Genomic DNA, 12,477 nt, shown 5'->3' with positions numbered 1-12,477 from the left:
AAATATCATCTGTCTTTCTATCTTTATTATATAAGCTTTTCTATTTTTAGTTATTTTTATTTTTAAAACTTTTTTGTTAAAAAGTAAGACACAAATACACACACTAGCTTAGGCCTACACAGGGTCAGGTTCATTAATATCAATGCCTGCCACCTCCACATCTTGTTGCACTGGAAGGTCTTGGGGCAATAACATGCATGGAGTTGTCATCTCCTATGACAATGCCTTCTTTTGGATACCTCCTGAAGGACCTAACTGAGGCTGTTCTACAGTTAGATTTATTTTATATGTAGAAAAAGTGCACTCTAAAATAAAGGTGAAAAGTATAGTATAGTAAATACATAAGCCAGTAACATAATTGTTTAGTATCACTATCAAGTATTAATAACTGTGTGTAATTGTACGTGCTAGGTTCTTACGCAACGGGTATTGCCACAAACATGTGAGTAATGCCTTGTATTATGATGTTAAGATGGCTACAAAATCACTAGGCAATAGGTGTTTTTCAGCTGCATTATAATCTTATGGAACCACCATCATAAATGCAGCCTGTCATTGATTAAAATGTCATTATGCAGTGCATGGCTATATTTTGAGAAAGCCTCTATTGATTATTGTTAGCTCTGAAGGGCCTAATGTCATGCCTAAGAAATGTTCATAATAGCACAATTTCTGCTCGGCGTGGTGGCTCACGCTTGTAGTCCCATCACTTTGGGAGGCTGAGGCAGGCGGATCACTTGAGGTCAGGAGTTCGAGACCAGCCTGGCCAACATGGTAAACCCCATCTCTACTAAAAATACAAAACATTAGCTGGGCATGGTCGTGCATCCCTGTAATCCCAGGTACTCGGGAGGCTGAGGCAGGATAATCACTTGAACCTGGAGGCAGAGGTTGCAGTGAGCCAAAATAGCACCACTGCACTCCAGCCTGGGTGACAGAGTGAGACTCTGTCTCAAAGAAAACACACACAGAAAAGATACATACACACATAGTTTCTAACCAAACTATCAGCAATAAAAAATTATTGACATGTGAAACTTCTGGATTTAAATATATTTATGCTTTTGTGGACAGAGCTACTAGTTGAGTATCATATGATTAAAAATTGGAATATTATAGGAGATTAATTTATAAATAAATAAAATATTGCATGAATGATTTACATAATGACATAACGATAAGTCAGATATAAAGTACATTTTTTCTTTTGAATTATGAACTCATCGTAATGTTATTCAGGCATAATAAGACATGTGAGTCCTTTGTTTTAAATTACATATATTCAGCTTCCCTTCCCATTCACTAATCATGCAATCACCAGTTTGTATTTTTTTTTATTTATTTTTATTATACTTTAAGTTCTAGGGTACATGTGCATAACGTGCAGGTTTGTTACATATGTACACTTGTGCCATGTTGGTGTGCTGCAACCATCAACTCGTAAGCACCCATCAATTCATCATTTATATCATGTATAACTCCACCATGCAATCCCTCCCCCCTCCCCCCTCCCCATGATAGGCCCCAGTGTGTGATGTTCCCCTTCCCGAGTCCAAGTGATCTCATTGTTCAGTTCCCACCTATGAGTGAGAACATGCGGTGTTTGGTTTTCTCTTCTTGTGATAGTTTGCTAAGAATGATGGTTTCCAGCTGCATCCGTGTCCCTACAAAGGACGCAAACTCATCCTTTTTTATGGCTGCATAGTATTCCATGGTGTATATGTGCCACATTTTCTTAATCCAGTCTGTCACAGATGGACATTTGGGTTGATTCCAAGTCTTTGCTATTGTGAATAGTGCCGCAATAAACATACGTGTGCATGTGTCTTTGTAGTAGAATAATTTATAATCCTTTGGGTATATACCCAGTAGTGGGATGGCTGGGTCATATGGTACATCTAGTTCTAGATCCTTGAGGAATTGCCATACTGTTTTCCATAATGGTTGAACTAGTTTACAATCCCACCAACAGTGTAAAAGTGTTCCTATTTCTCCACATCCTCTCCAACACCTGTTGTTTCCTGATTTTTTAATGATTGCCGTTCTAACTGGTATGAGATGGTATCTCATTGTGGTTTTAATTTGCATTTCTCTGATGGGGAGTGATGATGAGCATTTTTTCATGTGTCTGTTGGCTCTATGAATGTCTTCTTTTGAGAAATGTCTGTTCATATACTTTGCCCACTTTTTGATGGGGTTGTTTGTTTTTTTCTTGTATATTTGTTTGAGTTCTTTGCAGATTCTGGATATTAGCCCTTTGTCAGATGAGTAGATTGCAAAAATTTTCTCCCATTCTGTAGGTTGCCTGTTCACTCTGATGGTAGTTTCTTTTGCTGTGCAGAAGCTCTTCAGTTTAATTAGATCCCATTTGTCAATTTTGGCTTTTGCTGCCATTGCTTTTGGTGTTTTAGACATGAAGTCCTTGCCCATGCCTATGTCCTGAATGGTACTACTTAGATTTTCTTGTAGGGTTTTTATGGCATTAGGTCTAACATTTAAGTCTCTAATCCATCTTGAATTAATCTTCGAATAAGGAGTAAGGAAAGGATCCAGTTTCAGCTTTCTACTTATGGCTAGCCAATTTTCCCAGCACCATTTATTAAATAGGGAATCCTTTCACCATTTCTTGTGTCTCTCAGGTTTGTCAAAGATCAGATGGCTGTAGATGTGTGGTATTATTTCTGAGTACTCTGTTCTGTTGCATTGGTCTATATCTCAGTTTTGGTACCAGTACCATGCTGTTTTGGTTACTGTAGCCTTGTAGTATAGTTTGAAGTCAGGTAGCGTGTCGCTTCCAGCTTTGTTCTTTTGACTTAGGATTGTCTTGACAATGCGGGCTCTTTTTTGGTTCCATATGAACTTTAAAGCGTTTTTTTCCAATTCTGTGAAGAAACTCATTGGTAGCTTGATGGGGATGGCATTGAATCTATAAATAACCTTGGGCAGTATGGCCATTTTCACGATATTGATTCTTCCTATCCATGAGAATGATATGTTCTTCCATTTGTTTGTGTCCTCTTTTATTTCACTGTGCAGTGGTTTGTAGTTCTCCTTGAAGAGGTCCTTTATATCCCTTGTAGGTTGGATTCCTAGGTATTTTATTCTCTTTGAAGCAATTGTGAATGGAAGTTCATTCATGATTTGGATCTCTGTCTGTTACTGGTGTATAAGAATGCTTGTGATTTTTGCACATTAATTTTGTATCCTGAGACTTTGCTGATGTTGCTTATCAGCTTAAGAAGATTTTGGGCTGAGACAGTGGGGTTTTCTAAATATACAATCATGTCATCTGCAAACAGGGACAATTTGACTTCTTCTTTTCCTAACTGAATACCCTTGATTTCTTTCTCTTGCCTGATTGCCCTAGCCAGAACTTCCAACACTATGTTGAATAGGAGTGGTGAGAGAGGGCATCCCTGTCTTGTGCCAGTTTTCAAAGGGAATTTTTCCCGTTTTTGCCCATTCAGTATGATATTAGCTGTGGGTTTGTCACAAATAGCTCTTATGATTTTGAGGTACGTTCCATCAATACCGAATTTATTGAGTGTTTTTAGCATGAAGGGCTGTTGAATTTTGTCAAAAGCCTTTACTGCATCTATTGAGATAATCATGTGGTTCTTGTCTTTGGTTCTGTTTATATGCTCGATTACATTTATTGATTTGGGAATGTTGAACCAACCTTGCATCCCAGAGATGAAGCCCAATTGATCATGGTGGATAAGCTTTTTGATGTGCTGCTGAATCCGGTTTGCCAGTATTTTACTGAGGATTTTTACATCGATGTTCATCAGGGATATTGGTCTAAAATTCTCTTTTTTTGTTGTGTCTCTGCCAGGCTTTGGTATCAGGATGATGTTGGCCTCATAAAATGAGTTACGGAGGATTCCCTCTTTTTCTATTGATTGGAATAGTTTCAGAAGAAATGGCACCAGCTCCTCCTTGTACCTCTGGTAGAATTCAGCTGTGAATCCATCTGGTCCTGGACTTTTTTTGGTGGGTAGGCTATTAATTGTTGCCTCAATTTCAGAGCCTGCTATTGGTCTATTCAGGGATTCAACTTCTTCCTGGTTTAGTCTTGGAAGAGTGTAAGTGTCCAGGAAATTATCCATTTCTTCTAGATTTTCTAGTTGATTTGTGTAGAGGTGTTTCTAGTATTCTCTGATGATAGTTTGTATTTCTGTGGGGTCGGTGGTGATATCCCCTTTATCATTTTTTATTGTGTCTATTTGATTCCTCTCTCTTTTCTTCTTTATTAGTCTTGCTAACGGTCTGTCAATTTTGTTGATCTTTTCAAAAAACCAACTCCTGGATTCATTGATTTTTTGGAGGGTTTTTGTGTCTTTATCTCCTTCAGTTCTGCTCTGATCTTAGTTATTTCTTGCCTTCTGCTAGCTTTTGAATGTGTTTGCTCTTGCCTCTCTAGTTCTTTTAATTGTGATGTAAGAGTATCAATTTTAGATCTTTCCTGCTTTCTCTTGTGGGCATTTAATGCTATAAATTTCCCTCTCCACACTGCTTTCAATGTGTCCCAGAGAATCTGGTATGTTGTATCTTTGTTCTCATTGGTTTCAAGGAACATCTTCATTTCTGCTTTCATTTTGTTATGTACCCAGTAGTCATTCAGGACCAGGTTGTTCAGTTTCCATGTAGTTGAAAGGTTTTGATTGAGTTTCTTAGTCCTGAGTTCTAGTTTGATTGCACTGTGGTCTGAGAGACAGTTTGTTATCATTTCTGTTCTTGCACATTTGCTGAGGAGTGCTTTACTTCCAATTATGTGGTCAATTTTGGAATAAGTGCGATGTGATGTTGAGAAGAATGTATATTCTGTTGATTTAGGGTGGAGAGTTCTATAGATGTCTATTAGGTCCGCTTGGTGAAGAGATGGGTTCAATTCCTGGATATCTTTGTTAACTTTCTGTCTCGTTGATCTGTCTAATGTTGACAGTGGAGTGTTGAAGTCTCCCTTTATTATTGTATGGGAGTCTAAGTCTCTTTGTAAGTCTCTATGGACTTGGTTTATGAATCTGGGTGCTCCCGTATTGGGTGCATATATATTTAGGAGAGTTAGCTCTTCCTGTTGAATTGATCCCTTTAACATTATGTAATGGCCTTCTTTGTCTCTTTTGATCTTTGATGGTTTAAAGTCTGTTTTATCAGAGACTAGGATTGCAACCCCTGTTTTTTTTTGTTCTCCATTTGCTTGGTAGATCTTCCTCCATCCCTTTATTTTGAGCCTATGTATGTCTCTGCATGTGAGATGGGTCTCCTGAATACAGCAGACTGATGGGTCTTGACTCTTTATCCAGTTTGCCAGTCTGTGTCTTTTAATTGGAGCATTTAGTCCATTAACATTTAAGGTTAATATTGTTATGTGTGAACCTGATCCTGCCATTATGATATTAACTGGTTATTTTGCTCGTTAGTTGATGCAGTTTCTTCTTAGCCTCGATGGTCTTTACATTTTGGCATGTTTTTGCAATGGCTGGTACCGGTTGTTCCTTTCCACATTTAGGGCTTCCTTCAGGGTCTCTTGTAAGGCAGGCCTGGTGGTGACAAAATCTCTAAGCATTTACTTCTCTGTAAAGGATTTTATTTCTCCTTCACTTATGAAACTTAGTTTGGCTGGATATGAAATTCTGGGTTTAAAATTCTTTTCTTTAAGAACGTTGAATATTGGCCCCCACTCTCGTCTGGCTTGTAGAGTTTCTGCTGAGAGATCTGCTGTTAGTCTGATGGGCTTCCCTTTGTGGGTAACCCGACCTTTCTCTCTGGCTGCCCTTAAGATTTTTTCCTTCATTTCAACTTTGGTGAATCTGGCAATTATGTGTCTTGGAGTTGCTCTTCTGGAGGAGTATCTTTGTGGCATTCTCTGTGTTTCCTGAATTTGAATGTTGGCCTGCCCTACGAGGTTGGGGAAGTTCTCCTGGATGATATCCTGAAGAGTGTTTTCCAACTTGGTTCCACTTTCCCCCTCACTTTTAGGCACCCCAATCAGACGTAGATTTGGTCTTTTTACATCATCCCATACTTCTTGCAGGCTTTGTTCATTTCTTTTGCTTCTTTTTTCTTTTGGTTTCTCTTCTCGCTTCATTGCATTCATTTATCCTCAATCGTTGATACTCTTTCTTCCAGTTGATTGAGTCGGTTACTGAAGCTTGTGCATTTGTCACATATTTCTTATGTCATGCTTTTCATCTCTGTCATTTTGTTTATGACCTTCTCTGCATTAATTAGTCTAGCTGTCAATTCTTCCACTCTTTTTTCAAGATTTTTAGTTTCTTTGCGCTGGGTATGTAATTCCTCCTTTAGCTCTGAGAAGTTTGATGGACTGAAGCCTTCTTCTCTCATCTCGTCAAAGTCATTCTCTGACCAGCTTTGATCCATTGCTGGTGATGAGCTGTGCTCCTCAATTGAAAATGCAGAAATCACCGGTCTTCTGTGTCGCTCACGCTGGGAGTTGGAGACTGGAGCTGTTCCACTTCAGCCATCTTGCCACTATTTCTGGGATTTCAAAATATTTTTATGATGGGGAAGGGAAGGAGGGGGGAGCCTCACATGTTACTTCCTTATTTTATAAACTATTACTCTTTCAAATCTAATGTTTGAATAAAATATTTTTTCTTCAATATAAAATTGAACTTTTTAGATAAAAATCAATCAGCACAGTGACCTTGTCTATCTTACACTAAAGCCAGCATAACAGTAAATCTGAAAGGAAAATTTAGAAAACAATATTATACTGTCATAACCTGTATTTTAACTTGAAAATTTTTTCATTAATTCTAGCACCTAAATTAATAAGTAAGAATGCTCAGCATCCAAGCCATGAATACAGAATTTATTCTACTTTGTACTTCAAAGTCACAGAATGACATCCATATGATAGTTATAAATTCTACTCTACATTTTCAAGTTCTCAATCCATAGATTAGGACAAGTCACTTTATTGCTGGCAACATTCATGGAAGGTCCAGGTTTCTCATAAAAAGACTAATTTTGATTGGGAGCAGGGCAGTGCCCTACTCACAGATCAGCAGAATTATAGAAATCAAGAGACAACCTTTTTTTTCCTTTCAAAGTAGCAAAGGAACAACAAAAGATTGGCTGACTGGTGACTGGCCCCACATAAGAGTGCATAGCTCATCAGGATCAAGGCTGGCATCTGTGAACAGTTAACTTCATAAGAGCACATGTGGGCATTATATCATCTGCATTACAGATTTCACCCTGGAAAATATCTGAAAATATTTTATGCTCAAATGACAGCCTGCAAATGAGAGTATGCATTCCTTCTCCTTGAGTACCCAAGTATAAATCTAAAATGATAAGGGTACTTCTTCAGTCTGAAGGCAGGAAATCCTTGCAGCAGAGCAGCTCTAGAATTTCACAAAAATAAAAGCAGCAGCTAACTCCTCTTCAGCTTCTTGGCCCTTCGACGTTGCATTTCTTCTTCTTCACGTCTCATTTCCTCTAAGTCCTCTTGCATACCTAGTCTTGAGCTCTTTGCTTCTTCCTTCTGCTGCTCTTTCCAACTACTTTCCATGTAACGTAAGGCATAATCACTTTCATCTTTGTATTTTTTTTGGTCATAACCAAAATTTCTCTAATGTGCTTGGATATTTCTTCCTGAGGCTCTCCTTCATCTTCGATAAAATCTTCCATTTCAGAGTCGTATTCATCATCATCATCATCTTCCTCTTCATATTCTCACTGCCTTTTGTAACCAGTAGGGAAGGGAAGCCTTTGAGGACCTTGGGCAGATCTGTAGCCAGATAGGGGAGGCTTCATTCCATTCATCTGTCCATTGCTGGACCGGCTAATGATATTCTTGGAAGAAATTGTTTCAGAGACAACAGTGCACTTAGGCTTTATCGTGGGACCTGAGCTACTAACTGTTCGCCCAGGTCTCAAGCTGCTCACTGGTCTTCCTGGGACTGAACTACTGACAGTCCGTCCAGCTGGAACTGAGCCACTTACGGATCTCCCAGGGCCACTGACAGACCGCCCAGGGGGGCCTGAGCCACTCACTGGTCGTCGAAGTTCATGTGGACTGCTCACAGGTCGGCCAGGGCCACGAGAGCTGCCCAAGGGTCTTGCAGAACTACCTGAACCACTGATGGGCTGCCCAGGGCCACTTGAGCTGCTTGCAGGTTGTCCAGGGCCACATGTACCACTGACTGTCCGCCTAGAGGGATTTGAGTCATTGGTTGGCTTCTTGGACCCACTGATTGATCGCTCAGGTCCTGAGCTGGAGCTGCCATTCTGGCGTTTAGGCACAGGGCCAGAACTAACTGTGGGTCGAGCAACTCCTGTGCTGGGCTGCCCAGGGGCTGAGCTAGAGCTGCTGCCTGGCTGCCTGACACCTGGACTCTTAGCCTTATTGTGTGGGGTGACCATGGGCCCAGGCCTGGAATGGCTAGGATGGGATGGAGATTTTTTGGCTTCGTGCTTAATAGCAGATTTCTGAGTCCTGCTAGCAGGAGTCTTTGGGACACTTGGTGAAGAGGTGCTGGAATAAGGCTTTCCAGCTCCATTGAAAACAGGTCTGTCGTGGCCCTCACGAAGTGAGGGTTGGGCGCTATTGCCAGATCCTGTCTTGATCCTTTCTCCTGGCATGGATTTGGATGAAGACAAAGCAAGGTGTTTCTCATTGGCCATGCTGGCTCTTGATTTTTTCTCAGCATGAGGAAGGGGCATTCCTTTGGAAGAAGGATGCCTGTCTCCAGAACCTTTGCTTAGTTTTGTGCCCACACTTTCTTTCTGAGAGGGTGCCTTTTTGGACACAGTTGGAGGTAGTTTTCCATCTGTCTCAAGTTTTTTTCTCCGATGCTTTCGTTCAAGGAATTCTCGCTCCCTAAGTTCTTCTGCAGTCATAGGTCGCTCTTCTGATTTCTTCACTACCTTGATTTCCACTGGTTCAAACTGCTTTTTCTCAGCCAGCCTGAGTAAATCAGTGAAGTTCATAGGTGGTGGGGCACTTTTAAGGGGGACCTTTGGTTTGCTTTCAACTTTGGGAGGTTCTTGCTCTTCCTCATACTCCTGCTCTGACTCTGCGTGATTGTACTCAAGGAATTCATTCTCTTCTTCCATTTCATACTCTCGGTCGGTTCCTTGGCTGGTATGGCTTTCTGTTGCCTGCCTCTTCTTTGACTTTTCCTCAATAGGAATCCCATTGTAACCATGGAAATTATCCTTTGTCTTCTTGGCCATAGCTCTTGCTTTCTTGTCATATTTGAGCTCAATTCGCTTTTTCACTAGTTCCTCTTTTCTCCTTTTCTCCTCTAAGGCTTTCTGTCTAAGCTCCTCTTCTTTCCTTTTAAGAAAAGCTTGTACAGCTGCTGATTGGACACCTTTAACTTTTGGGTCTTTTTTGGAGGCCCCACTGCCAAACTATACCTTTTCGGCACATTGTTGACACCTTGTCCCTTGGAAGCTATCAGGAGAATTTCTCTGAAGTCCATGTTGGGCCGAGGCGGGAGAAACTGGGGCAGGCACTCGGAAAGGACTGACAGCGCACCTAACCGAGGAGCCCAGCTACAGCCAAGTCACCAGTTTGTATTTTTGTTATTGCTGCTACTCTTCTGTGGATAATATAAAAAGATATAATATATTTGAATAAGAAAGATGAAGAAAAAGAAGCATCTTTACTCTGAATTGACTAACCTCGATTGCTCCTCATTGCAATGGAGGTAACAGTTGACGATTTTCAGAGATCATCCCTCGAGTTTTATAATTAGACTGTAAAACACTGTGAGAACTCATACTGCCCCCTAAAAGTAAAACTACAAAGAAAGATCACTGCATGAAGTGGGCACATTGATAATTGTATCAGTTGGCAGACACAATAAATATTTTCAATTATTCAAGAAACAAAGAGTGTATATTAATATTAAAATAATAGAAATTATTTAGAACAAAGCATTTTAGATCACACTGAATTTGGATTCCAAACCAAAATATTTAGTTTATTTTCTTTACCTTGATACTGTGACAGGTAAGCTATATATATATATATATATATATATATATATATATATATGAAGTAAAATCAAAAGTAAGATATATTTAATTTTTAAAAATCTTGGATGGAAAGGCTTTTGCAAGAAGACTTAATGTAAACAATTCAAAATTTACTATGATTTCTTTTTTAATCCTATACAATAACAAATGCTATAAAACAAGTCAGTAGCCAAATGATAATCAGTAACAAATATTTTCAACTCACAAGAGTCAAAGTGCTGATAGCCTTAAAATGAAAAGAGCACTTACAACTCAATAGCAAACTGATGCTCAAATGAAATAGAAGGATGAAAAAAATGAAATAAGTAGATAAAGAAAAAAGAAATATGAAAAGGGGCCGGGTACGGTGGCTCAAGCCTGTAATCCCAGCACTTTGGGAGGCCGAGATGGGCGGATCACGAGGTCAGGAGATCGAGACCATCCTGGCTAACACGGTGAAACCCCGTCTCTACTAAAAAAAAAAAAATACAAAAAAATTAGCCAGGCGAGGTGGCGGGCGCCTGTAGTCCCAGCTACTCGGGAGGCTGAGGCAGGAGAATGGCGTGAACCTGGAAGGCGGAGCTTGCAGTGAGCTGAGATCTGGCCACAGCACTCCAGCCTGGGCAGTAGAGTGAGACTCCGTCTCAAAAAAAAAAAAAAAAAAGAAATATGAAAAGGTAGTAAATATTTACAACGTGTGCATCAAAATGTAATACTATCTTTTATCTATTTTGTTGATTAAAATTTCACAAAGAAATGGCAAAATAGATCTTTTCATACTTCACTAGTAATTGGTCCAATCTCTATGGAAGATGTTTTGTCAATATCAAAAATTGAATCACTTAAAATTTTGACCCAGATTCCTATTCTAGGAATTTTTTCTATGAATGTTTTCCCACTGCTACACAAAGGCCCACATGCAAGGACCATCAAGATATATTTCAACAATAATAAGTTAAAAACAAACTAAATATTCACTCATAGGATACTAGTTAATTAAGCAATGGTACATCTACACAATGGGTTTCTAGGCAACAGATCAAAGTAATGTTGCAAGTGTTATTATGGAAAATAGCCATAATATATTGCTAACTGTTAAGAATCAAGTTGAGAACAGTGTATACTGTAATTATATAATATAATCCAATCTGTAATAATATTTTAAGAAGTGTGTATGAGTGTAGATATGGATAGCATCTTTTCCTCTGGTTATTAGCTTTTTATATTTCTTCTTTTTACCTGTTTATTTCATTTTACTATAAAATTTTGTAGTAAATATTTTAATATTGCAATTACATAAGCATCATGGAATCTGTTCAAAATCATTCTTTGTCTTTGAGTTTTCCATAGACTGTCTACAGTCTTTAAAAACATAATTTCTCTACACAAGTGCTATATTTTATTATATACATCTTCTGGTTTCCATTGTAAAGTACAACTTAATCTACACATATGCACAAGTTGAGAACAGTATATACTGTAATTATATACCCTAATCCAATCAGTAACCATATTTTAAGATGTGTGTGGGTATGTAGATATGGATACAGAAGAACCTATTAGCAATAGTACCTATGTGAAGTAGAAAGGTGGGTATGGAGAGTTTTAATTTTTACTTACTTATTTTCAAATATATACAAATATTTTAATATTGTAAATACTTAAGCATCACAGAATCTGTTCAAAATAATTCCTTGTCTTTGAGTTTTTCATAGAATGTCTATATTCTTTAGAACATAGTTTATCTCTGCAAGCACTATATTTTATTACATTTTTTTCTGATTTCTATTGTAAATTAAAACTCAATCTATACATATGTACAATTTTGACATGACAGATAATTTTTCTGTATTAGTTGTTAACTTTGTAGTTGGTGATTTGGGGCACCTTTTTACTTCAGGGTAGCATCTCAACGATGAAACTCTAACCAGTGTCTGCAATGGTAGACATAGTTGCACTATTTCATTATATGTTATTGATCATGTTTTTGTATTGTCTTTGGCCTTCAGGCCAGGCAGTATCATTTTTGCACAGAATGGTCCCCTTGTTGATGGGGAAGAATTCCCTTTAGTTATCATATGCCACTTGGTAATGTTTCCTTAAATATCTACATATGTCCTTTATTAATATGGTATTAGAAACTAAGGTGCATTAAAATAGCAAACAAAAGTTATTTTGAAAACACAGGATTAGAGCCATATTATAAATAATTGAAAAACAATAAGAACCTCAGAACCTCTTTGTAGCATGTGAATGACTTGATTGCTTGCTGGGAAATTTACCCACCCAAAAGTGTAACAACAAAAGTAGTGCATTTATTCGGCATGCAATTTTACATACTCTAATGAATATTGCATGATATTAATAATTGTATATGAATTATAAGACTGATATACCAATATTCACAAGGGGTCTAATCTATGTTTAAACTAATAATTTATAAGTAGTATGTGTAGAAGAAAATTGTGTTTCTTTTGT

At 38.4% G+C, this 12,477-nt stretch overlaps 1 protein-coding gene across 1 annotated transcript; it reads right to left on the bottom strand.

Annotated features, from left to right (window-relative positions):
* Positions 1 to 6,846: 6,846 nt before the first annotated feature.
* On the bottom strand, positions 6,847 to 9,540 carry LOC117065099 (protein SPT2 homolog). The gene is given in 3 exon segments (XM_033179541.1): positions 6,847 to 7,599; positions 7,602 to 9,371; positions 9,374 to 9,540. Coding segments are annotated over 3 exon segments (2,052 nt in total). The 5' UTR covers positions 9,462 to 9,540; the 3' UTR covers positions 6,847 to 7,405.
* Between the last annotated feature and the right edge of the window lie 2,937 nt (positions 9,541 to 12,477).

Source organism: Trachypithecus francoisi, unplaced genomic scaffold (assembly GCF_009764315.1).
Source record: "Trachypithecus francoisi isolate TF-2019V2 unplaced genomic scaffold, Tfra_2.0 Lachesis_group2, whole genome shotgun sequence".
In the NCBI taxonomy this organism is placed as follows: Eukaryota; Metazoa; Chordata; class Mammalia; order Primates; family Cercopithecidae; genus Trachypithecus; species Trachypithecus francoisi.
The sequence above is the reverse complement of the archived record's forward strand: the minus strand, read 5'-3'. Positions and strand labels throughout refer to the sequence as shown.